The following is a 23980-nucleotide window of genomic DNA, read 5'->3' on the forward strand; positions in this document are numbered from 1 at the left end:
TACCCCATGAGTTGTTGCTCATGATACTCAGATTGGTTGTAACCTTCCCCCTCAGGCCACATCTGACATTTCATTTTTATCTACTGCCAACAACATGTAAGATGTGAAGCAGAATGATATCAAGATTAGAGAGTTTGTTTTAGTCAGAGTGATCTAACTTCAGGTCACCTTTGACATATTCTCACCATGTAACCTTGAAAAAATAATTTGACTTCTTAGTGCTCTGAATAACTCTCTACTAGTTGAGGGAGTATCTTCATCTATTTCATGACAGCTCTAGTTTCTACCCCTATACTCATCTGTGTTTTGCTTTTATTCTCCTAAAAGATTGTGCTCTATGAGGGTAGCCATTTGGTCTTATTAAAATTATGCTATCTCCCTTAGCACCTATTGTTGTCATTCATAGACTATAAGTTCATTAAGGGTTTATTGAATAAGTTTTCAGGAAATTGTTGCGTGATTGCCACAGGTTCATCTTTTGATGGACAATACTTTTTCCTTGGTTTTATAGTCTCTTGAGTTCATATTTTTTCTCGAGTATGCGATATACTGCTCTACCTCCATTCTTTTATGTTACTGCCTATGTTTGAAATGCCCTCCCTGCCTGTCTCTTCCCTATTTAATTCCTACCAAAACTTTTAAGTCCAATTCAAATGCCACCATCTTGTCCATGAAGCCTTCTCTGACACACCAAATCAAAAAAAAAAATCTCCATCTCTGGCAGTTCCTAAGTGATATTTTGTTTTGTTTCACTTTGATGCACTTAGCACTTAGCACACAATAGTATATATATATATATATATATATATATATATATATATATATATATATTGTACAAACTAAATAGATTTCTTATTCCTCTTCTATTCTGTAAGCTCCATGAAAGCAGAAACTATGTCTTATTTAAACTTTGTGTACTTCCCAATGACTGGCTCAGTGATATGAACCTAGTATATGCTAAACAAATATTTAATATTATCGTACATTGTCCAAATATCCCATTCAGCAAATACATTGGGACCTCAAGAAGCCTTGGCACAAGGAGATTCCTGCTCTCTGGTCCTTTATGCTAGGGGAACATAGACTCCCCTATCATTTATATTCTTACCCAAAATTCTTCTATGCATCAAAATATAGAATAGGCTTATAGGGTACTTAGGTTGTTGCTTCAGACCAATATTGAGCAAGAGTTCTTAGTGGTGTTTAATATCTTCCCAGTATCAGCCTGGGAAGTGATGTTCCTATCTTAATAGCCATGCCTGTGAAGTTTCAGTTTTAGCCTCCTGGAGAAATTACAGGACTTGAAATCTCTTTAAAAGGCTTTGCCCTCCATTGTGCCTGAATTTTTGTCCATCCCAAAGGATTTCAGTTGTAACAAGTAGAAAAGACTTGGCAGTTTTGAATTCCAATCTATCACCTGTCAAAATGGTTAATGAAACAAATTTTGTTGAATGATTCTATCTCTTTCGCTTTCTTCCTCCTGCCCTTTTTCTGTTTTCATACAGGTCTTCAGATAATCTTCCCTCAGTATCTGCAAGAGAAATTTGTCCAGTCAGCCTTGAGTTACATAATGTGCAATGGGGAAGGAGAGTATGTGTGCAAGAACAGTCAATGCCGATGTCAGTGTGCGGAGGAATTCCCACAATGCAACTGCCCAATCACTGACATCCAGATCATGGAGTATACCTTGGCCAACATGGCCAAGTCTTGGTCAGAAGCCTATAAGGACCTGGAGAATTCAGGTATGGAGTCTAACAACTGATAGCCTTGTATTCTGTTTGTGTATGTTGGTGTGTGTGGGGGGGGGGGGTAAGAGAAAGAGAGAGAGGGAGACAAAGGGAAAGAAAGACAAAAAGAGGGAGAGACAGAAAGTTAGAAACAAAGACAGAGACAGAATAAAAAGGAGAGAAAGAAAGATAAAGAGGGAAGGAGGATGAAGGAGAGAGGGAGGAAAGAAGATCTAACATACAAGAATCACAACAAATATGTTCTCTAGATCAGGAGAGTCCAACTTTTTAGCTCTTCTGGCTCATATCACTCAACAATAACCCCTAAAGGGCTACATGCAAAGTTCAATATCTATCCAATTCAAGTCACATCATCAATGAGCATAAAGCTACTCTGGGCACATCTGTGTCTAGATGAAGATAAGAAATGATCTCTAAAAATTTTCCTTGGAGAACAAGAATATTTCAGGGACATTTCCATTATCTTTACCCTTATGTCAGAGAGGCAAAGATATGTATCCAAGGTTACACAGTAAATTCAGTAGTAGAATGTGGAACTAAAATCATTTGCCTTCCTGGAAAAGGTCTCTGTTTACTTCCAAATTCCACCCAGCACCACCCAAAGCATCCTTTTTCATGTGTTCCCTAGGGGCCTTTAAATGTTTGGAGACATAATTACCAAGTAATGGCATAGTTATTATGAATGGTCCCAAGGCTCACTGAGCAAGAGCAGGGTGATGGTACCCTTTGGTAAAAGCTTTGTCAAGACATCTTTCAATCTTGGTTGCACATAGCCTCAGACTATTTATGAAAGGATCAAAGTTAAGTCCAATTATGGGGTGGAAAACTTTCAGGAAGACACTTGTACCTCTGTTTGAGGAGCAAATCAAAATACATCTAAGATTAAAAAGTGCCCTATATATTACCAACCTGTTCTGGTGAGGGATGAAGCAAGAGAGTCATTTTCTCTAATAAAGTTCTCTCTGATTTCTGTTTGCACTGGTATTTGGGATGGTAAGATGGAGTACTTTACATGTCCTTCTCCATGGTTCTGATCACCTAATTACCAGTATGCTTTCTTCCAGCTATAACATTTTCAGTCTATATTCTAACATTCTATGTTCAAATGTCCTTTCTAGCTAGGTCTAAAAGCCTACATTTTTAACATTCTCTTATACATTGTCTCCCAATTTAGGTATTCTATTCTACAGAAGTCCCTTCCAGCCCTAAATTTCTTTGTTTTGATATTCAAGTATCCTAAGGCTCATTCCGGCTCCAGTATTCTGATTTTTATTGGTGATTTTGCTTCTAGTTTATTTTTACAAGGTCATATTATGGAGGTAAAGCTGCTAATGCTACATGGTGTCTTTAAAATTGAACAGAATTCATGAAAGAAAATGAGTCTGTGGTACAATTCCTATTATTTTTATTGTTTTTGCTCCTAAACTAAAAGCATATCTATGAAAATAAATTTTTTAGGAAGAACTCTGACCTAATAGCTCCAAGGCCTAGTTGAAGGGAGACTGTGTACAAAAACTGGCTGGCTTCTCTGAATCAAATCCTTGGGAAGGAAGAGAAAATACTTTGGGCGGGGAAAGACAAGAATATAAGAAGCCAAGTATTAAAATGAATAGACCACTTAGATGACTTATGCATTGTGCCTGCTTCCCACAAGGACATTCATTCTCTAATGCCCATGTATGTATCATTTGAAAACAGCATTGCCCATTAAGGAGAGAAATCCATATATGCATCTGTGGTTTGATTTTTTTTTCTTCTTTTTATTTTCAGCCCATAATAGCATTAACAGCCTCAACTCTGGGTAATTTCATGGGATTAATGGCCTACTACTGCTAAAGACTATCAACTCCTCCCCCACCACCCCCAGGCAGAAATGCCTTCATGTCCCCAAATAGTTAGGCTTAAACAGAACTCAGCCAGAACACACACAGATTCAGAACCCTGTTTATGCTTACTGAAGGACTGGTCAGAAAGGTCTGCTTGCTTTTTAGAACTGGAATTTGGGGGCCTGGAGTCCTGGGTTTTCCCTCCCAATCTGCTACAAAATCTGAAGCCACAGACCTCAGGAGTAATTAATTAAATGCCTGGTCACTGAAAACAGGTTGGAGGGAAACCTCTTTTTGTGTCTTTAACAAATGGGACAATTGCCAAATGGTCTCAGAAAATGTCTATAAATAAAAATAGAAGTGGAAGAAACCTAAAGAGGTTATTAATGCCATTGACTTTGATTTTAGGGAAAGACAAGAATCTTACTCTTTCATTCAGCTATCCATCCCAATATTTTTGCAGGTCTCAGACTAAGAATTCTTATGAGCAACCCAAATCTTGCTTTAATCTTAGGTCATATACTTTAGGTGATGTTTATGACAAGAAGCTGGGAGGTACAGTCAGAAATCTGGGCTCTTGAAGTGAAGAACTCGTGATTCTGACCCAAGAGGTACAAAAAAGGCTCAGATTTTTATTCACAGAACTGTACAGTTCATCACAGGCCTGCAAAGCACAAGCAGATCACAGATTAAACTTCATGTGGAGAGACAGCAAGTTACTTGGAGGATAAACTGAATAGTGCCATTGAGAGAGAGAGAGAGAGAGAGAGAGAGAGAGAGAGAGAGAGAGAGAGAGAGAGAGAGAGAGAGAGAGAGAGAGAAACAAAGAGAGAGAGAGAGAGGAGAGAATCAAAGAGAGAGAGAGAGAGAAAGAGAGAGAAGCTTAGATTAACATAGGTCTAGGAAAGAGCTTAGTTACAAGCCCAGAAACAACATAAGCCTAGAAGAGGACTTAGAAGAAAGAAGTGAAGAGGAAATGACTGCGAGCCCAGGAGAGAAGAGAAGAAAAGCTTAGATCAAAATAAATGTGACCACATAGAGCTGAAGTTGTATTACTCTAGTGGGATAGACCAAAGCATGTGATTCTAGCTTAGAGAGAGAGAAATCTGGCAGAGATATCAGGAATCCAGAGAGTAAAAGAGACCTCCACCTGGATGATTTTGTGTAAATGCATTTCCATTGGACAAGGGTGATTATTGTTGGCTGCAGATATTCTCCAATACTCATGCCACAGATGTAATCCCAAAGGAGTGACTAAGCCAGCTCTCATTGAGCATGAGTGGAATTCTTTGCCACTATTCTTTCCTGTCCCAAAGGGCATGACTTTCAAGTCCAGCATGGCAAAGGATTACATCATTTCCTGCCCTGCTTCAATATCATGTGGACACTGAGAAAAATTACTCAAAATTGCTATATTCAAAGATTCCTACTGTTGTCCATTGCAACTTCTGCAATATAAATCACAGCCAAATCCCATTAATGTTTTAATATAAAAGCTGGAAAATAGCACTAGCCTAGGAGTCCAGAGACTTGGGTTCAGTCTTCCTTGATTTTAGGTAGTCATTGCTCTTCATTGAATCTCAAGTTTCTCTTTTGCAAAATGAAGATGGCCTAAAAGATCTTAAAGGTCCATTCAAATTCACATGATCTGTGAATCTATAAGCAGAAAAAATGAAATTGTCTCTTATGACCTCTGTACTTTTTAGGATGTGGAAGAGAGGTCTGGAAGGTGAGAATAGGGAAAAAAAAACTTATAAAATGATTATGAGGGAATCCTAGATTATATAACCTTACTCACAAGCCTGTATTATTTAGTGATCATTTTTATCATGTGGGTGGTTTGGAGGGCATTTTCTGGTCTTATCCTCTACATCTGGGCTTGGGTTTTTTTTTGTTTCTTTTTTTGGCAACAGATGAATTTAAATCATTCATGAAGAGACTGCCTAATAACCATTTTCTGACCATTGGGAGCATCCACCAGCATTGGGGGAATGACTGGGATCTACAGAACCGCTATAAGTTACTCCAGAGCTCTACTGAAGCTCAGAGACAAAAGATCCAACGCACTGCCCGGAAACTCTTTGGCCTCAGCGTCCGCTGCCGCCACAACCCTAATCACCAGCTGCCAAGAGAAAGGTGAGTTTCCCTTCTCCTCTCTCCCTAGTTGCCAAAGAGCTCCAGATTTAAGAAGTATGGGGCATTTCATTGGAAAAGATCTTGGAAGGAAAGGGAAATGGTGGACTACTATGAGGACTTCTTGGGGCATCTTGGTGACACTGTAAGCTTGAAATCAAGAATACTTGAGCTCAAACCCATTCTCAGATGCTTACTTGCCAGTTGTGTGACCAAACCAATCACTTAACCTTTGTTTTCCTCAGTTTCCTCATCTTTAAAATGAGAATAATCATAGTACCTAACTCTCAAGTTTGTTGTGAGGAGATAGTAACAAGCACAGTGCTTGTTAGCCATCATTATTTCTATTAGAAGCCATTTAGTCAAACATCCTCATTTTACAAATAGAGGAAAATGAAGGACATGAAAGCTAAGTGATTTAGCACAGTGAGAGCTATGCTAAGTGATCTGGAATCTCTTTAAAGATACCCTGGGAAAGATTGACTTGGTATCTTTAAGATTTCTTAAGTTAGAGTCAGAAGACCTAACTTGGAATTTCATCCCTTCTACTTCCTAGCCATGTGGTTTTGTGGAAATTACTTCCATTCTCTGAGCCTCAATTTCTTCATGTGTAAAATGATGAATTTGGGCTATCTGATATGTTTAGAACTGCCAGATTATGAAACTTTCTGATTCTCTGATGATGTGATCCATTAGTATCTTGAAACAGATTTGCTTTGTAGATGAGTTAACTATGATCAGGACCTGTAGCATTTTTACATCACAGGAAAGGGTAGGACATAGCATATTGTAGAGACTTGAAATCTTCACTCTAGCACAAGTTGCTTGGCTTGGCAAAAATGAATAAAAAATTCCTGAAGACTATTGACTATTACATTTCACATTCAAAATGTATGCATATTGAAAAATTTATATTTGAAAATGCCTTCAGTGGTTGTCTGCTTTACCTACCTCTAATCCTAGCTTTGCCATCCACCTTGAAGAAGAAATCATAGCCACAGAAGGAACAATATATTTTAATGAAATAAAATAAAATAAGCTTTGTTACTACCAGAGCTGGGAGGTACTTGAAAAATCCTCTAGTCTGATTTCTTCCCAAAGAGGTTATGTCATATACCCAAATTTTCAAAGCTACTACTAAACTACACTGAATCCTTTCAAAATAAGCAGTGATCAGAATAAGATGCTGCTCATAAAAGACAAATTTCAGTTGGACTCCAAGCAATTGCAAGAAACTATAGAGATCTTGGATTGATGCCAAAAGGGAAGAAAAAATAATACTTGCTTAACAATTTATTTCTTTGTTTATTCATTTCTGGCTCCTAGAACCTTGCCTGTCTATCTACATGGGAGCTTACCCCTGGCTGTGGGCTTCTTGGGAAAGTCGAGTCTTGAGGTCTTGTCTTAAGTCTCACTAACTGGCTGTTTGAAAATGTACCAGGTACTTTTGCCATCAGGTCTCTTATGGTTTTTATTTTAAAGTCCTTTCCAGTTTTAACTTCCTGACTCTTGAAGCTAGTTTGCACTGTAAAGGAGACATTGGAAGTTGTAGTTAATGAACAATACATCCAGTTCCCTCCGGAGCACATAAAGACACTGGGGAAGTGGTTGCTGATTCCTCTGAGGGTCTCGCAGTCAGGCTGAGCTCTATCTTGGTGCTGGTGTTAGCTTTTTTTCTGAGAACTGACTCTAAAGATTTAATGAGCATTTCTCACTAAGGCAAGGAACTTCTCTGCTATTAAGAGGTGACAGCGACAGGCGCTGACACCAGAAACCTTTCACTGGCCCTGCTGGCTGAGCAAGTTAGCATTTGCAGATGAACTGCTCTTTTTTTCCCCCCCTACATCAATTTTATGCCCTTGCTGAAGCCTGTGAGAAATCATACCGGCTGGCCAGGTGCTGTTCACACCACCAAAGGGTAAGTGAATGTCTCCAGGTTTGTCATTTAGCTTCTGAAGGTAGCTGAGGTATTTATAGTTCTTTAAAAGATACTTTAGTATAGCAGAAAAAGCACTGGTCTCAGAGTCAAAAGACCCAAGTTCCAGGCCAGGCCCCATCACTGAGTAGCTAAGTGACCTTGGATAAAACATTTCCCTTCTCTGGGCTTTAGTTTCTCTATCTGTAAAATGAGAGGGTTGAACTTCATGTTAACATTCTCTAACTGGGGTTAAAAGGAACAAACCCATGAATTGTTAGAGAAAAATTAAATTCAAGAATCAAGAGGGTTTTATAAGGATAATCGTTTGGCATTTTAAGAATTTAATCTATTAATCAACAAGCATTTATGTGTGAGGTACTGGGCTAAGTACTTAAGATGCCAAGATGAAACTAAAATCATCTGTAGAATCTCAAGGATGTTCCTCTCACTGAGATCCATTCATTTCATTTCATATACCCCCATTCAGCACCTATATTTTATCAGATACTACAGTAAATACTGAGTCTACAAAGATAAATACAAAACCACACTAATCCTCAAAGGTTTTACATTCTCTTGGTGGGAAATATAATCAAATATTAGAAAGAGGAAATTAATATAAAATAATTATCTTTAAAAAGGCATTCTTATGGAATGGTGATCTGGCTACAAAGGTGATTAGAGTCAACCTCTTAGAGAAAATTGTCAAACTTGAACTGGACTATGAAGGAAGCTAGGAATTCTAAGAGTAGAAGTTAGGAAGAAATAAATTCCAATAAGATGATCTGTTCTAAGATACAGAGATAACAAGGAAGGAAGAAGGGAATAAAAATTATATGGTACCTACTAAGTGCCAGAATCTTACACTGCTTTTTACAAATATTATCTTGTCTGATTCTTACAACAGTCCTGCAAAGTAGAAGCTATTTTTCAGTGGAGGTAACTAAGATAAACAGAGTTGTTTTGACTTGTCCGGGATCACATTACTCATAAGTTTCTAAGGCTTATAAGATTCTCTCCCTAACTCCAAGTCCCACATTCTATCTAGTACCATTATCACTATTTCTCTGAGATAAAATATTCTTTTTTGATCAATGGCAAGGGCAGTTTGGCTGTGTTATAGACTAAGGGAAAAGATAGTGAGTAATATAAGACTGGAAAGTAGGTTGGAAACAGGTTGAGAAGAGCTCCAAAGGATAAGTAGAGGAGGTCATCTTTGATTCTAAAGGCAATAGAAATAACTGGAGCTTTCATGAAATGAGCAGGTAAATAATGTGGTCAGGCCAGGCTTTAGGAAAAACACTTTGACAACTTTTTAAATAAAAAAAGATTTGAATCAGGGATACCTATTAGGAGGCATTTTGCAGATAAATCTCTTTTCTCTCTCTCTCTCTCTCTCTCTCTCTCTCTCTCTCTCTCTCTCTCTCTCTCTCTCTCTCTCTCTCTCTCTCTCTCTCTCTCTCTTTCTCTTTTCTTTCTCACCAGTTGAGAAGTGGAGCAAATACTGGAAATAAGGTGGTGCCCCTGGGAATGAAGGGAGGAAACAAAGGAAAGGAAGGGAACAAACATTTTAGAACATCTACTCTGTTTCAGGCACTATGCCAAGTGAGCACTTTAAAATATTACCTCATTTAGTCCTCACAATAACCTTGCAATGTTGTTACTGTTATTCCCCCTATTTTACAACTAAGGAAACTGAGGCAAAAAGGATGACTTGTCCAAAGTTATCCAATTAGGATCTGAGTCTGGATTCAAATGCAAGTCTTCTCACTCCAGGTCTAGTGCTCTATCTATAGGCCATTTCCAAGGCTGTATCTGAAGACCCCCACCCCTATCAGTTTATGTTCCTCTGCTCCCACACTTAGGTAAGACATTGGATGAAGAATGTATTGTTTATGGAGATAGCTTATTCTAGAGTTAAATGGATCTAAAATATTGGAAATTTCTTGATATTTCAAAATCAACTTTTAGTTTCTTTTTCCATTTATATATATAGGCATATATGTATATATGCTATGCATATAATAATACTAGCTAACATTTACCTATGAACTTACTATGTGTCAAACACTATGCTTACACTATGTTATGTCATTTTTGAGCCTCATCACAACTCTAAGAGGTAGGTGCTGTTAATACCCATTTTTCAGATAAGAGATTAAGTGACTTACCAGGTTTAGCATTCTACCCACTGCATCATTGAGCTGCATTAAAGAGAAAGGGAATAATTGCGGAGGTGTTTGGGAGGTATACATTAGAATACTAGATATCAAAAGAAGCATAAAGACTATAGAATGGCATAACTAGAATGTAAAATATTTATTAGAGCAGATAGAATATTAGACCATAGAACATAAGTGATAATACCAGAAAAAAAACAGAAATTTCTTATTCAAATGGGTTCTATCTTATCAATTAAAAAATTATGACCCAAAGAGGTAAAGGTTTGTCCAAGGTCACATAGTCAGGACTAGAATTCAGAACTTCTTACTTTCTACCCAGAATAATCTCTAATATACTCTTCTTTGTCCCCAAGTTTCCAATACTCTGCCAGGGCAAAACAAGCCAGATGCTGTGAGCTTTCACACGCAAGTCCCTATTGTCATAATTATGACATTTTTTAGATGACTCTAGTCTTTTGTTTTGTGTCAAGCCCTTCCTCTTGACAATATTATAGACATTAGAAAACCATATATGACACTGTCAATGTTCTGATAAAAAAATCTTTAGGTTAAGGGCTAACCTGTTAAGTAGAAGTTATTGCTGAAAGAATTTCCATTTCCTGTCATATGATGTCCTCCTACTGCTCCTAATTTTGTCTTCTAGAGTTACTCTGAACATAACTGATATGAGTTCTATATGATAGCCCTTCATCTATTTAGAGACATAATTCTCCCCTCTCCTTTTCTGGGGCATATTTCTAGTTTCTTGAAATGTTCTCAAACATCATGATGTCAAATGTCCTCAGCATCTTTATTGACCTCCTCTGGGTGGGCTCTAGATTGTTAATGTTTTTCCCTAAAATTTTATGACTAGATTTAGATATTATTGAATAATATAAAGAGTTTGAATAAAAGACAGGGGTTTGGGGGAGTATTACTCCCATCTACTATTGACAGAAGTTTTGTCTTTGGGTTTGAACTCTTTGAAATTATGGACCTTCATCCAAGCCTTGCTTATCTGGATCATTTAAAATAGATTTTATCAATATTTTTTGGGTTTAAATAATCAAGATGTTTCCTAAATTACTCTCACTCTCCTTTCCCAGAAAAACCATCGCTTATAGCAAAAAATTTCAAAATAATGAAAAGAGAAAACACAATCAATATTTTAAAAATCTGATATTATAAGTAATGTTCCACACACCCTTCCTTCCCTCCACCTCCACTTCCCCTTAATACAGCATAACTCTTCTTTGGAGTCAAGGTCAAGCTTTTTCATCTTCACTTCTTTTGTTGTTGTTGTTTTCTTTTAGATAGCTATAGTCATTGTGTATGTTTGCCTGACTCTACTTACTTTGGTTTTTATCAGTTCATGTTAGTCTTTCCATGCTTCCATGTATTTATCATGTTTTTTGTTGCCTACCTGGATTCTAACCTTTCTTTCCTATTTTTAGTTTCTGATAATAACACCCTCCTTTACTATTTATTGTCTGAGACTGTCAGTTTCTTTTTACAGACTTATATGTACTCTGGTAAAGCAAACAATTATTTTGATTCTAATTTCCATGATTTTAGATTTCCATATATCTTATTTTCTTAAAGCAAGACTCTCCTCATTAGTCTTCTGACTGTTCCCATGATAACAATTCAGATTTTCATATTATATATATATGTGTGTGTATATAGCTCTCAGAATATATATATATATATATATATATATATATATATATCTTAGTTTGCAAAGTTTTTTCCCTAATTACATACAACTTTGTGACAATTTTGTATTATTATGTATTATTATTATTATATATTATTATGCCTATTTTAGGTATGAGGTAATTGAAGCTTTGAGAGAGAAAGTGATTTGCCCAGAGTCATACAGCTAGTAGATATTAGCACTGGTGAACCCAACTCTCCTGACTATCAGTTCAGAATTCCTTTTGCTACATCACACTGGCCCCATAATCTATTGTTGATGAGCAGAACTCTTTTATGCAGGTCCTTTTGAAATCCTCTGTAGTTTGCCCACTTACCCACACCAGGAAAAGATTCAACTGACCTTGGTCTTCAGACTGAATAATCTAGTTGACTCTTACCCAGAGATCACTCTCAGTTTATATTTAATGCTTCCATTAACTATTTTTTGTACTTCAGATGAATAACACCAAGTTTCTGTGTAGAAGCCATTAGTTACATCAACCTACACATCACTCCTCCAAGCATATGGCATCAAAACTCTTGGTAATGGGGGGGGTGGAAGAGGGTAATTCTTAGCATTCCTTTACCATTTATAGTTAAAAACACGTCAGTGAGGCAGGAAGCCCCATTCTCCCAGAAGCATCCAAACTAAGGGGCAAAGAAGCAAGTATTTACAGCAGAGGTATTTTTTAAGAGTGATGAGCTGAATTTGTTTAAGCTATCATTGCTAGGCATATTTCCATTTTGACTCCTATTTGTCATTCTGCATTTATACCAAGTAGGGCAATTGATTATTTGACTGATCTAAGTAAAAAAAGAAAAGAACAAATTATATCGATAGATAGATGGATAGATATGAATAGATAGATACACATATATTTTTTCTTTTTAACTTTTTCTTTTACTTACTTTTATATACTTATATACACATACATATTTACATATATGTTTACATATATATGCATAGTTTTTTCTCACGAGCCCTAGGGCTCAGAAGTAGTTTTTCAGGCAAAATGAGCTGACTCTCAAGAGTAGTCACTGTGATATGCTGAAAAGATCATTGGTATTGGGGAGGTCAGAAGATTGAACTTGAGTTCCAGCTTTTGTACTTCCTGGGTAACCTTGAACAAGCTATTTAACAGTCACCAACTTCCATCTCCTCAACTAAAAAAATAAGGAAAATATTCAACAAAACTTCAAGTCAGAAGAAACTTTACAGATCAACTTATCTGAACTTTATCTGAAGAAAAATCCATCATGATCATTATCATGATCATGGTCTTCTTCTTCCTTTTCATCATCATCATCATCATCATCATGCCTTAAGATTTGCAAAATATTTTACAAATATTATCTCATTTTATCCTCATAACAACCCAACAAGGTCCATCCTATTACTCCCTTTTTTGCAGATAAGGAATTTGAGGTAGACAAAAGTTTAGATAACTTGCCTAGTATCACACATCTAGTTAACTATCTGGAGCTAGATTGGGATTCTTTTTAAATGCAGTTTAGGATCACACATGTAGCACAGAGTGGGAATTTGGATCCAGGTCCTTGAATGTAAAATCCAGCCCTCTTTCCACTACATCATCTGGGTTACTTCAAAGCACAGGTATCATAAGTCCATGAATGGAAATTGCCAGGTAGGAAATATCACAATAAGGGAAAAGGAAATTATTAGTATGTATGCATATGCATTTATGCATTTATACATGAATATACCTATGCATGTGTATACAACACATATATGCTTACAGATACAGCAAAAAGTACCCCACACACACCTATATGCCCAATTATATGAGTTATGTACTTAAAGTGTCTTCTTCAAATCACACACAGTGTTGAGTTTTTGGTCCTTAAAGATGTTCCTAGAATACCCCAAGGGAATAAAGGGGAGGATGCTTAGAGAAAGAGCATTAAATTCAGAGGCTGGAACCCTAATTTTCAGGTTAAGGTTAACCACTAAACTACTACTGTGCATCCTTGAATGAGAGATTTAAATTTTCTTCAACTCTCCTTATCCATAAGATGGTGAGATGGTATGTTATGGGAAAGGGATCTGGGTTTTACCTTAGCTCCATCATGGACCAGGGTAGACTTCATATAGGAAGAAAGGGAACAAGAATTTAAGTAGCTTCTACATTCCAAAGACTGTACTCAATGCTTTCCAAATATTTTCTCATTTGATCCTCACCACAGCCCTGGGAGAGAGGTAATAATATTATCTCCATTTTATAGCTGAGCTTGCTAAGGTTAAAAGACTTGAATAGAACCAGGCTAGTAAGTAAGTGTTGAATTCAGGTCCTCCTAAATCCAGGCCGTGCTTTATCCACTGGGTCACCAGGCTGCCTAGGAAACATCATTTGAGTTCTGTCTGGAAAGTTAATTTATTGAATAGCTTAAGTAGATAAACAGAGTTGGGAGCCAGTGGAGTGAGCAAAGGGACAGAGACAAGAAAAGCTGTTACTTTGTTTGGTTTTAAAATCCCTTCCAATGTGACCCCAGCCTACCCTTCCAGGGTTATTATGCATTAGTTTCCATTTCATGTTCTAAGTTCCAGTCAAACTGGCCTACTTGTATTCACTGCCATTCTGCTCATTGTCTCTCTGCCTTTTCAGAGGCTGTCACCTCTGCCTCAAAGGTGACCTAGCTTCCTCCAAGGTTCAGCTCAGGTGTTATCTATTAACCAAGGTCATAATAAACCCCCAGGGGATAATTCCCTAACCCCTCTTCTTCCACCCCTACCTCAGAAAATCAATTGATATACATTTTGTATTTACTTAGTGCTTCCTCTGGTAAAAAGTAAGGTTATTGAGGTCAGGGATTATTTTGTTTTTATCTTTTTATTACCAGGACACAGCATAGTACCTGTCATTTAGTAAGGATTGAATTATTACAATTAGAACAGATAGGATCCCAGGACTGTCACTCATTCACTTTGTGGGCAATTCACTTTTGTAAAACTTCTATTTGCTTTTGTCAACTTGGTCCTGGGAGTTAAACATCAGCAACAACAATAAACAACAATAACAATAGTTAATAATAACAATTATAATAAATGGGGCAGCTAGGTGGCACAGTGGATAGAATGCTAAAGGTAGAATCAGAAAGACTCATCTTCATGAGTTTATTTCTGGCCTCAGGCACTTACTAGTTGTGTGACCTTGATTAAGTCACTTAACCCTGTTTGCTTCAGTTTTCTTATCTGTAAATTGATCTGAAGAAGGAAATGGCAAATCACTCTATTATCTCTAAAGAAAACCCCAGAAGGGGTTATGAAGAGTCAGACATAACTGAAAAACAACTAACATAAAAGTAAAAATTATTTGATTATATATTATGTTAAATAAATCATACATAAAATATTATATATCATAATATTAAGCAATCATATCAGTTATAATTGTAGCTACATAATTCATATATAATTATATATCCTTTTGGATATAATTATACAATAACTATTGTAAACATATTATACAAAAAAAATTTCTCCTCTGATGCTATATCATGACTTACTAATGACCTTGTGTTTTCAAATCTTGTATCATTAGAATATCACCTTGGGGATTCTATGAAGATGGAAAGACTTCATATGTATCTATATATCTATATCTATCTATATCTATATCTATATATATATATAAATAGAGAGAAAGAGATACAGTGATGAACTCTGAACTTATGACTTCATATGGAGAGAGGGGGAGAGAGAGAGAGAGAGAGAGAGAGAGAGAGAGAGAGAGAGAGGAGGAGAGAGAGAGAGAGAGGAGGAGAGAGAGAGAGAGAGAGGAGGAGAGAGAGAGAGAGAGAGGAGGAGAGAGAGAGAGAGAGAGGAGGAGAGAGAGAGAGAGAGAGAGAGAGAGAGAGAGAGAGAGAGAGAGGTCCAGTGATGAACTAACTAACAATGTTGTCTAATTGATAGAGAGCACTGAATCTGGAATATAATCCTCCTGAGATACTTAGTAGTTGTGTGACCCTGGAAAAGTCAATTCTTTATGAAGCTTAGTTTCTTCATCTGTAAAAGGAGGATAATATTCTTTGCAATATTTACTTCACAGGATTATTTGGTGATCCATTGAAATAATAACTATGAAGCCCTTTGCAAACCTTAAGATCCCATGTAAATTTTGATTATTAAGTTCAGAGGCTAATATCACTAGATTCATTTTAAATGATGGATACCTGTGATTACAGTAACTTTCAAAACAATTGCCAAATTAAGGAAAAAGGCTAGGATCTATATTAATGATAGGAGTACCCTTAATTGATAAAACTTTGTTGTTGTTCAGTTGTGTCAATCATGACTGACTCTATGACCCCATTTGGCATTTTCTTGGCAAAGATACTAGAGTGGTTTACCATTTCTCTTTCCAGCTCATTTTTCAGATGAGGAAACTGAGGCAAACAAGGTTAAGTGACAAGGAAGTATCTGAGGCTAAATTTGAACTCATGAAAATGAGTCTTCCTGACTCTAGACCCAGCACTCTAATCACTGTACCACCTAGCCACTCATTGTTAAAACTACAGATCATTAAATACTCAAAATAATAATGATAGCTGACATTTATTTAGCACTTATAAGTTTTCCAAGTGCTAAACTCACTCAGCCTCATTATTGCACTACATTACATCTACCTAGCTACAACTTATCATCATCCCCATTTTACAGATGTTGAAATTGTCATTCAGTGTTTGTTGCTTATCCATGACAATATAGCTAGTAAATTCAGAAGTTAGGATCTAAAACAAGATCTCAACCTCCCCTCCAAAAAAAATCTAGTATTCTTTCTACCCTACCATTGAATATAGTTCCTGTTTTAAAGGTAAAAAGATAGAGAACAAGAAAGAAGTCATTTGATCAAGGTCAGCTAAGTTGATGACAGATTTTTGTACTAGAAGCCTAGTCTCCTCATTTTAAACCAGTACTTCTCAATATGCTCCAAATATTCTCATTTTATCCTCCCAAGCCATCTGGGAGATAGGTGCAATTATTATCTTCAATTTACAACTGAGCAAACCAAATCTGAGAGATCTGAAGCTACTTGTTCAAAGCAACACAATTATTAGAAGTTTTAGGCAGAATTTGAACTCTACTTTTTTGGCTCTAGGTCCCATCTTTTATCCCCTAGGTCCCTTATATAATTCATGCAATATCCCAGGTCCATAGTTTCTGGAATTAGTCTTATAAATAGAAGGCAAAATTACTTTTTATTTTTTGGTGATATTTTACTGGACATTTTTCCTTGGTTCAGGGACAAATTTCCTTTTTTTGTTATTCAAAATAAATAGAGATAATAGAGATTTGGATCATACAGACACAGTCAGAAGGAACCTTGGATACTATCTAATGTACCCAGTTTCTGAATAGAAATCCCCCTCTACAAAAGTTTTGATAAATGTTCTTTTACCGTCCCTGCATAAAAACTTGCTGACATGGAGAACTCACTATTTTCCAATTTCGTCCTTTTCACCTGAGACAGTTCCCATTGTTCGGGAGGTTTTTTGTTGTTTTGTTTATTTTCCTTCCAATGAAGTTGAAATCTGTCTTTACAACTTTTATCCACTGCTCCTTGTTCTGCCTTCTGTAACAAAATAGAATAATTCCCATCTCTGTTCCATATGACATCCCTTCAGATCCTTGAAGACACCTAGTTTCCTCTATTCTCTAGGTTAAATATCCCTTCTCCCTTCTATTGGTTCTTATATGGTACAGTTAGAAATACTTTCCTGTTTCTCTTCTTTAATCACCCTTCAGCCTGTCAATGTCCTTTCTAACAGGGTTACAACTCTTTTCAGAGTGTTTTGTATTCATCAAGGTTTCCCATCACAGAAGTTAGTATTTCAGGTGAAGCTCTGTCTTCTGTCTCCCTTTGGCTTGCACGAATAAATGGAAGGAATCTGTACTGGTTTTCAAATACTTCAAGAGCTTCTTCCCAAAGTAAAACTTCTTTTCTGTTCTTTTGCCTAAAATGTTGCCTTCATCTCCCTTTAGCTTTCTCTCCTTTCCTTCATCTCCCAATCCCTGATATTCCTTTTATCCCTTTAAAATTTATTTTATTAGTACCTACTGAATGATGGTTTTAGCATTTTCATTAAATGTGTCTAGTGTGGGGCAGCTACATGGCACAGTAAATAGAGTGATCGGCCCAGGAGTCAGGAGGACCTAAATTTAAATCCGGCCTCAGACAGTTAATAATTACCTAGCTGTGTGACCTTGGGCAAGCCACTTAACCCCATTGCCTTGGGGGAAAAAAATGCGTCCAGTGAAACCCAACTCTGAGAAAACACAGGAGTGTAGTTCCATGAATTGTGCTTCAAAATGTATTTTCAAAGTGTCTCTTTTTGTTTTTAGATTTTTTTTTTTTTGCAAGGCAATGGGGTTAAGTTATTTGCCCAGGGTCAGAGAGCTAGGTAATTATTAAGTGTCTGAAGCTGGATTTGAACTCAGGTCCTCCTGACTTCATGGCAAGTCACTCTATTCACTGTATAATCTAACTGCCCCCAAAATGTCCGTTTCTGAGATTAGCTTGGTATCTTGAGTGTTGACTTATTGTTCAGACTTCCTTTACCTCATTTCAAATTTAAAAGCCAAAAGAAATGCAAAAATCTTATTCAACAATTGAATTCTTTATTCATTGAGGAAATAACATGGAAAATTGGAAACTTTCTTAATAATTATTTCCTGGGTTCTAGGGTGGAATTCTGAGTACAAAAGGAGTGAAAGAATCAGAATGTTAATGCTTCAAGATATTTCCTGATACATAATTTTAGAACATACAAAATTGAATATTTTACTTGTAAGATGAATCAGAACATAGACTAAGAATTGGAAGAGACATTAGCATATGAAATGCTAGAACAAAGAGTGTTTGAGTTGGAAGGTACCTGATCATTTTGCATGCCAGAATTGGAAGGGACCTTGAAATATGGAAAGGATCTTAGAATGTTTGAGCATAGACCATAGATATAGATCAGGAGGGTCCATTTGGCCATCTTATCTAACCAACTCATTAAATATAGAAAACTCAGAAAGCTAATAAGTTAAAAAATTAAGGTCACATAATTAGTGAGTAAATTTTTATCCTTTACAGAAAATATAGTCTGATTAAAGAAACAAGGCTAACAGACCCCAAACAAACCCAGAACATGTCTAATGAAGCATAAAATAAGTTGTATGAACAATATTGCAACTTTGAGTACCCGTGTCTGGAATAGTCTGGGGATTTTGCTCTGAGACTGAGAAGGGATAGTGAGAATATTATTTACTTTTCAATTTTTAGTTTAATCCTGTAAAAATGCAATTCTAGTTCTGCTCTCCCTGAAATAATTTAGGTTCTATGAAAAATTGCAACTGTTTAAAAGGGGGGTTTAGTACCTTCTCTTGAATAAGTTATTTTCCTCTTTGGATCTGTTTCCTCATATATAAAATATTTTATTTGGAATAGAAAATATGTTAGACTACATCCACCTTTAATATTCTATATTCTAAGGTCCCTTTTGGTGCCAAATTTATATAATTATGGAATTCCAAATCCAGTTAATAGTTTCTTTCCTTTATGATACAGAACATTCTGGAAAGCATAGATCAACCAAATTATCAAGAACAACTTTTTTTACAACATAAGTTAATATGAAGACCCTATGTCAAGTCAATGAGCATCTATTTAACACTGCATTCTAGACATTTTGCTAAGTCCTGGAAATACAAATAGAAACAGAAAGACAGCCCCTGCCTCTTTGAGAATTTTCATTTAAATGGGGGGAAGACAACATGAAAAGGGAGATGAAAATCCATGCTATTTGGTAGGGGAAGGAAGAGAAGAGTTAATGGAGAAATTGGTGAGAAGGTCCACAAGATTCATGATTGCAGCTTTGGAGAGGTGCAAAGACATGGTTGACCTGGGTCTCCTTAAAATGGAGATTATGTAAGGAGCCAATCAATCAGAGGGAGAGTCATGGCATGGAAGGTACTTCCAGCATCTGAAGTATATAGGGGTTTGTAGAACTTCCAGGAAAAAGAAGTTTCTGTAGCATTGTAAAGAAGGTCTAGGAGAAGTAGATGCATAGCCCAGAGAAGACATGACTGACTGAACCTCCCCTTAAGATGTCTTTACCTCCAAATGCAACATCTTTCTTCCCATCCTAAGGTGAGTTCACCAGGGATTTTAAGAGTTAAATGCAATGAAGTCAGGTGGTTCCATTTCTCATTTGTGGTATTTCTGCTCCCATTCTCCTGCCTGATTGATCTCCTACTCAGCCCCAGGAACTCTCCTCTTCCTGTACTTCAGGCCCATCTCTAAGAGGTTTTGGACTCTTTCTCTTATCCCTATTAAAATGGGGCCCTGAGTGGAGATGCCAGATAGAACGTGAGCGTGGAGCTGCAGCTGATGATGTACGTCAGCAGACTCTCCCAGGCACAAGCCAGAATAATTGTACAAATCAGTCCCATTTTCCTCCTCAATTAAAGCCTTGACTTTCCAATTTGAAAAAAAAGAAAAGAAAGAAAAACACACATAACAACTTTTCATTCAGGGAGAAAGAATCGCATGTCTATAGTTGTTTTTCTGTTCTCTGGTTTGGTGTCCTTGGTTCTCCTCTCTAGTCAACTTTGTGCCTCCATCGTGTCTGTGTCCTTTTCTCTTTCCTGTCTTTCCTGCTCTTTTCTTCCCTCTCCGTAGCTATGAAGAGCACTTCCAGAAATTTCTGCCACTTTTTTTTTTTACCAATTTTTCCAAGTTAAATCATAGTGATTTAAATGATCCATGAAATCTGACCTTTGCATTTTGACTAACAGGTCAAATAATATGACTCACAGATTAGTTTATTGTTGTGAGAGAATGATGGGGAGACTGCCACTGTAGGGAAAACATTAGGATTAGAAGCTTTAGAACTAAAAAGGTAATATAAGTCATTTTACAGATGAGAAAACTGAGGTCCAGAAAAGTGAATTAACTTGACCAAAATCACACAGATGATCTCTTTGATAGCTGAGCTAGTATTTCAACCCAGCATCACTGACACCAAATTCAGTTCTCTTTCTAGCCCTAGCTATGGAAGAACTCATGAAGAGGGTGAAATAATCACTTTTTTTAAAAAAGGCAGATAGGTTTTACAGTGGATAGAGTACTTAGTCTGGAGGTCTGGAGTACTGGGATGACTCATATTCCTGAGTTCAAATTTGGCCTCAGAAGATAGCTGTGTGACCCTGGACTAGTCACTTAAATCTTTGTCTCAGCTTTTTCATATATAAAGTAATCTGAAGAAGGAAATGGTAAAGCACTCCAGTATTTTTTGTCAAGAAAAGCCTAAATGGAATCACAAAGAATCAGATATTATTGCAAGCCACTGAAAAACAATAACAAAGGGAAAATATTAGATTTATATTCATACAGCACAAGGGTCTAGTCCTTGCTGAGTCATGACTAGAGCAGTGGAATGGGGGTTTTCCCTTAGGGCCTTGAAATTTAGAGAGCACTGACAATAATAATCCTCTTCGGTAACAAAGAAACAACTGAGATCAGCACCTAGTTAGCAAGGATAACCAGTTAAGAGCATGAAGTTTTCTTCTACCTGCCTTGACTCCTTCAGTCTCTTCCTAAATTCAAGTCTGACTGGCTCTTTCCCAAAATGGTGACTTCCCCAATTGCAGTTTTGAGATATCCTAGAGTTTTTCTTATCCCAGCTCCCTCCATATTTCATCACAGAATTTGTCTTTAAAATTTTTATATTTGAGGGCACATTTTTTACTGTTTGCCTTAGATGCTCAACACCCTAATTTAAGTCTGAGTCCCTAACCTACTCTGCAAATCAACTTATTCTGTTATTAGCCTTAGGTTCCTCATGATGATTATAATAACTCACACATCTATGGAACTATTTTCAACAGACCTGGTGAGGTAGATAATCTAAGCATACATTTCCATTTTCTAGATAAAGTAACTGTGGCCCTGAAAAATGAGTCCTCAATCTAATAAGGGTTTAAATCAAGACACCAAGATAGATCTTCTGATTCAAAGTGCAATAACTTCTCTTCTATATGCCACAGTATTTCTCCAAAGTGTAAAAGAGAGTCATTAAGGGGACCTCTAGGGTGGGTTCCTTTGAGCTGTAGCATTCTGCGCTCTAGTCCAAGCCCATTATCTTGTACATGAGGAAACCAGGGCCTAAGTGATTCACCCAAGGTCACAAAATAAAGTGACTGAAGAGAATAACGATCTGCTAAAGGTTTATAATTAAAGGAATGAAATATTTGCTGTGAAGCAAAACTATGAGCAAGGAGTGGATGTAATGTCCAGCCATAATTGATATTGCCACATCCATAATCCAAGACTCCTTTTAGTTGAAATCAAAATATTCTGCAGACCTTGGCTTATTCATCTTTTACAAGTGTCTTTCCAAAATAAACAAATAAATAAATAATGTAAAATAGAATTCAGCATCTCATCCAAAAGCTAAAAATTACCATTTGTCTTCCATCCTGGCCTGTACTCTAAGGAGTAACCATTTTATAGAATTTCAGAGAATTAATCAGGATCTCATTACAGTGTCAAAAAAATGCCAACAAAGGAAGCCAGAAGATAAAGGAATAATTCAGAACAAGGGCTTTTTAAACTATCTATCCTTTCTACTTTTAAAATCCATGCCCAGTTAGCAAATGGGAATTATGGATTACTTTTCTATTTTGTCTTCATCTCTTTCCCCACTCAACTTACTCTGATTCTCTGCTGTATATTTATATGATCTTCCCCAAAATGCCACCAGCCCTGTTCTGTACTTTCATAGGCAAAGCCGCCAATTAAAATCAGCAGGGTGTTTGGTGTGAATTAGGGCTCTCAGGCTGGACTGCTGGAGGGGAGTGGGTGGTTCTGAAGGTGGGGGGAGTGGATTGTGCTCAGGCAATGGCACCCCTGGGTCGAGCCTCTGTCTTCTCAAAGAGAAACTCTGTCACTCAGGCCCTTGGCCAGTTCAGGAGAGGGGGAGATGAATCCCAGCTGATTCACCCTTAGCCCTGGATGCCCTGGATTGAGATTCTATGGGCAACTGACAGGTTTGGAAAGAATTCTAAGAATGTGATGCCAAATGTCTGGTTCCTGTCTTAGTTCTAGGTACACCCAACATTACCTCTCTACCTCATCTTCTCTATAAAAACGGGGTCGGATTAGATAACCTCATCTATTTCAGCTCTAGATCTGGGATCCTAAGTGACCTAGCTGTATTATTTTAACATTTATACATTTCCTGGAATCCCCAATCTTAGCAAAGCACCTCACATCATAAGTGTCTAATAAGTGCTAGTTCATATCTGCACCCTAAAGTCTCTGCCTTCTCTTATAGTCTAACTCGTAAAGTCCTTTCCAGCTCCATCATTCTATGTTCTATCATACTATGGTCTGAAGTTCCCTTTGGCTCAGATATTCTTTGATTTTAATTGTCCTTTTTTAAAAAGAAATCTTTTTTTATATTTTGAATAGCGTTAAAAAGAGTTTAGAAACTTGGAAAAATCATGCCACTTTCCATGGAGAAGCTGAACTTTTATCAATCTGCTGATCAAGCACTGGAAGTGGGGGGTTGGGAGAGATGGTAGGATAGAATGAGAAGCACAGATTTAGAAAGGAACAGAGATTCCCTCCCTCCCTGCCTCTTTCCTTCCCCTTGGTACATCATGTCCCTCTTTCTAGTCAATACACATTGAAATCCAGGGGTAAAGAAAGCTAGTTATTTGGTTGTATTGGAGTTAAGAGTTTGCCAAAAATGGAAGGCACGTTGGGTCTCCAGGGAGGGGGAGAAAAGCATCTTCAAAAATGTTCCTTGTTGCCTTAAGCCAAATGTCTTGCAGGAGGGCTGTGTCAGCCCTTTCTCAGACCCTTTCCACTAGTGCTGTCCTATTAAGCAGGCCTCTCCAGTTCCCAGGGCTGAGGCAGCCTGTCACTTGCTAGCCTGGGAGAAGTTATTTATAGAATTCAGTCCCTCCTTCCCATGCTCCCCAGCCTCGCCTCTCTACTTGCTGGCTAGTTCCAATTATCTGTGAATGGGGGAGAAAAGAACCTGGCAGGTCTGGAACAGGCAAGCAACATAGTAATAGTCCCTTCACACTCTCAAACTTTCAGTGTTTTTCCATTCTTTCCATTTTTGGTCTTCCTTTTCTCTTCTCTTGACTTGATGACCTCTTCCTTCTGCTGTTCTTTCAGACATCCTCCACCCCCTTCCTACTGCAGGACAACCCTTTCCTGGTGAATCGAATTTTTTGGTTCATTGAAAATAAACCTAAAAGCTAATATCAGTGTATTCCTTGATATTGACAGTATTCCTCCATTTCCCTGCCTTAGGAGGGGTACTCACTCAAAATTGGAAGGATAGTTCTGCTTCTGTTGCTATTAGAAGCTATGTGACCTTGGACAGATCAGTTCTGAAATATGACCCTCATTTTCTTCATCTGTAAAAAAAAAAGATGATCTCTAAAGTCCTATTTGGATTAACAGTCTATGT

The 23980-nt window shown here is 37.2% G+C and overlaps 1 protein-coding gene across 1 annotated transcript in view; it reads left to right on the forward strand.

The window, feature by feature from the left end:
• Positions 1-23980, forward strand: part of BRINP1 (BMP/retinoic acid inducible neural specific 1) — a 168082-nt gene that overhangs the window by 137696 nt on the left and 6406 nt on the right. The window contains exons 6-7 of the mRNA XM_074211722.1: positions 1506-1742; positions 5488-5710. Of these exons, the coding sequence (XP_074067823.1) occupies positions 1506-1742; positions 5488-5710 (460 nt within the window). The remainder of the gene's footprint in view (positions 1-1505; positions 1743-5487; positions 5711-23980) is intronic.

Source organism: Macrotis lagotis, chromosome 1 (assembly GCF_037893015.1).
Source record: "Macrotis lagotis isolate mMagLag1 chromosome 1, bilby.v1.9.chrom.fasta, whole genome shotgun sequence".
In the NCBI taxonomy this organism is placed as follows: Eukaryota; Metazoa; Chordata; class Mammalia; order Peramelemorphia; family Peramelidae; genus Macrotis; species Macrotis lagotis.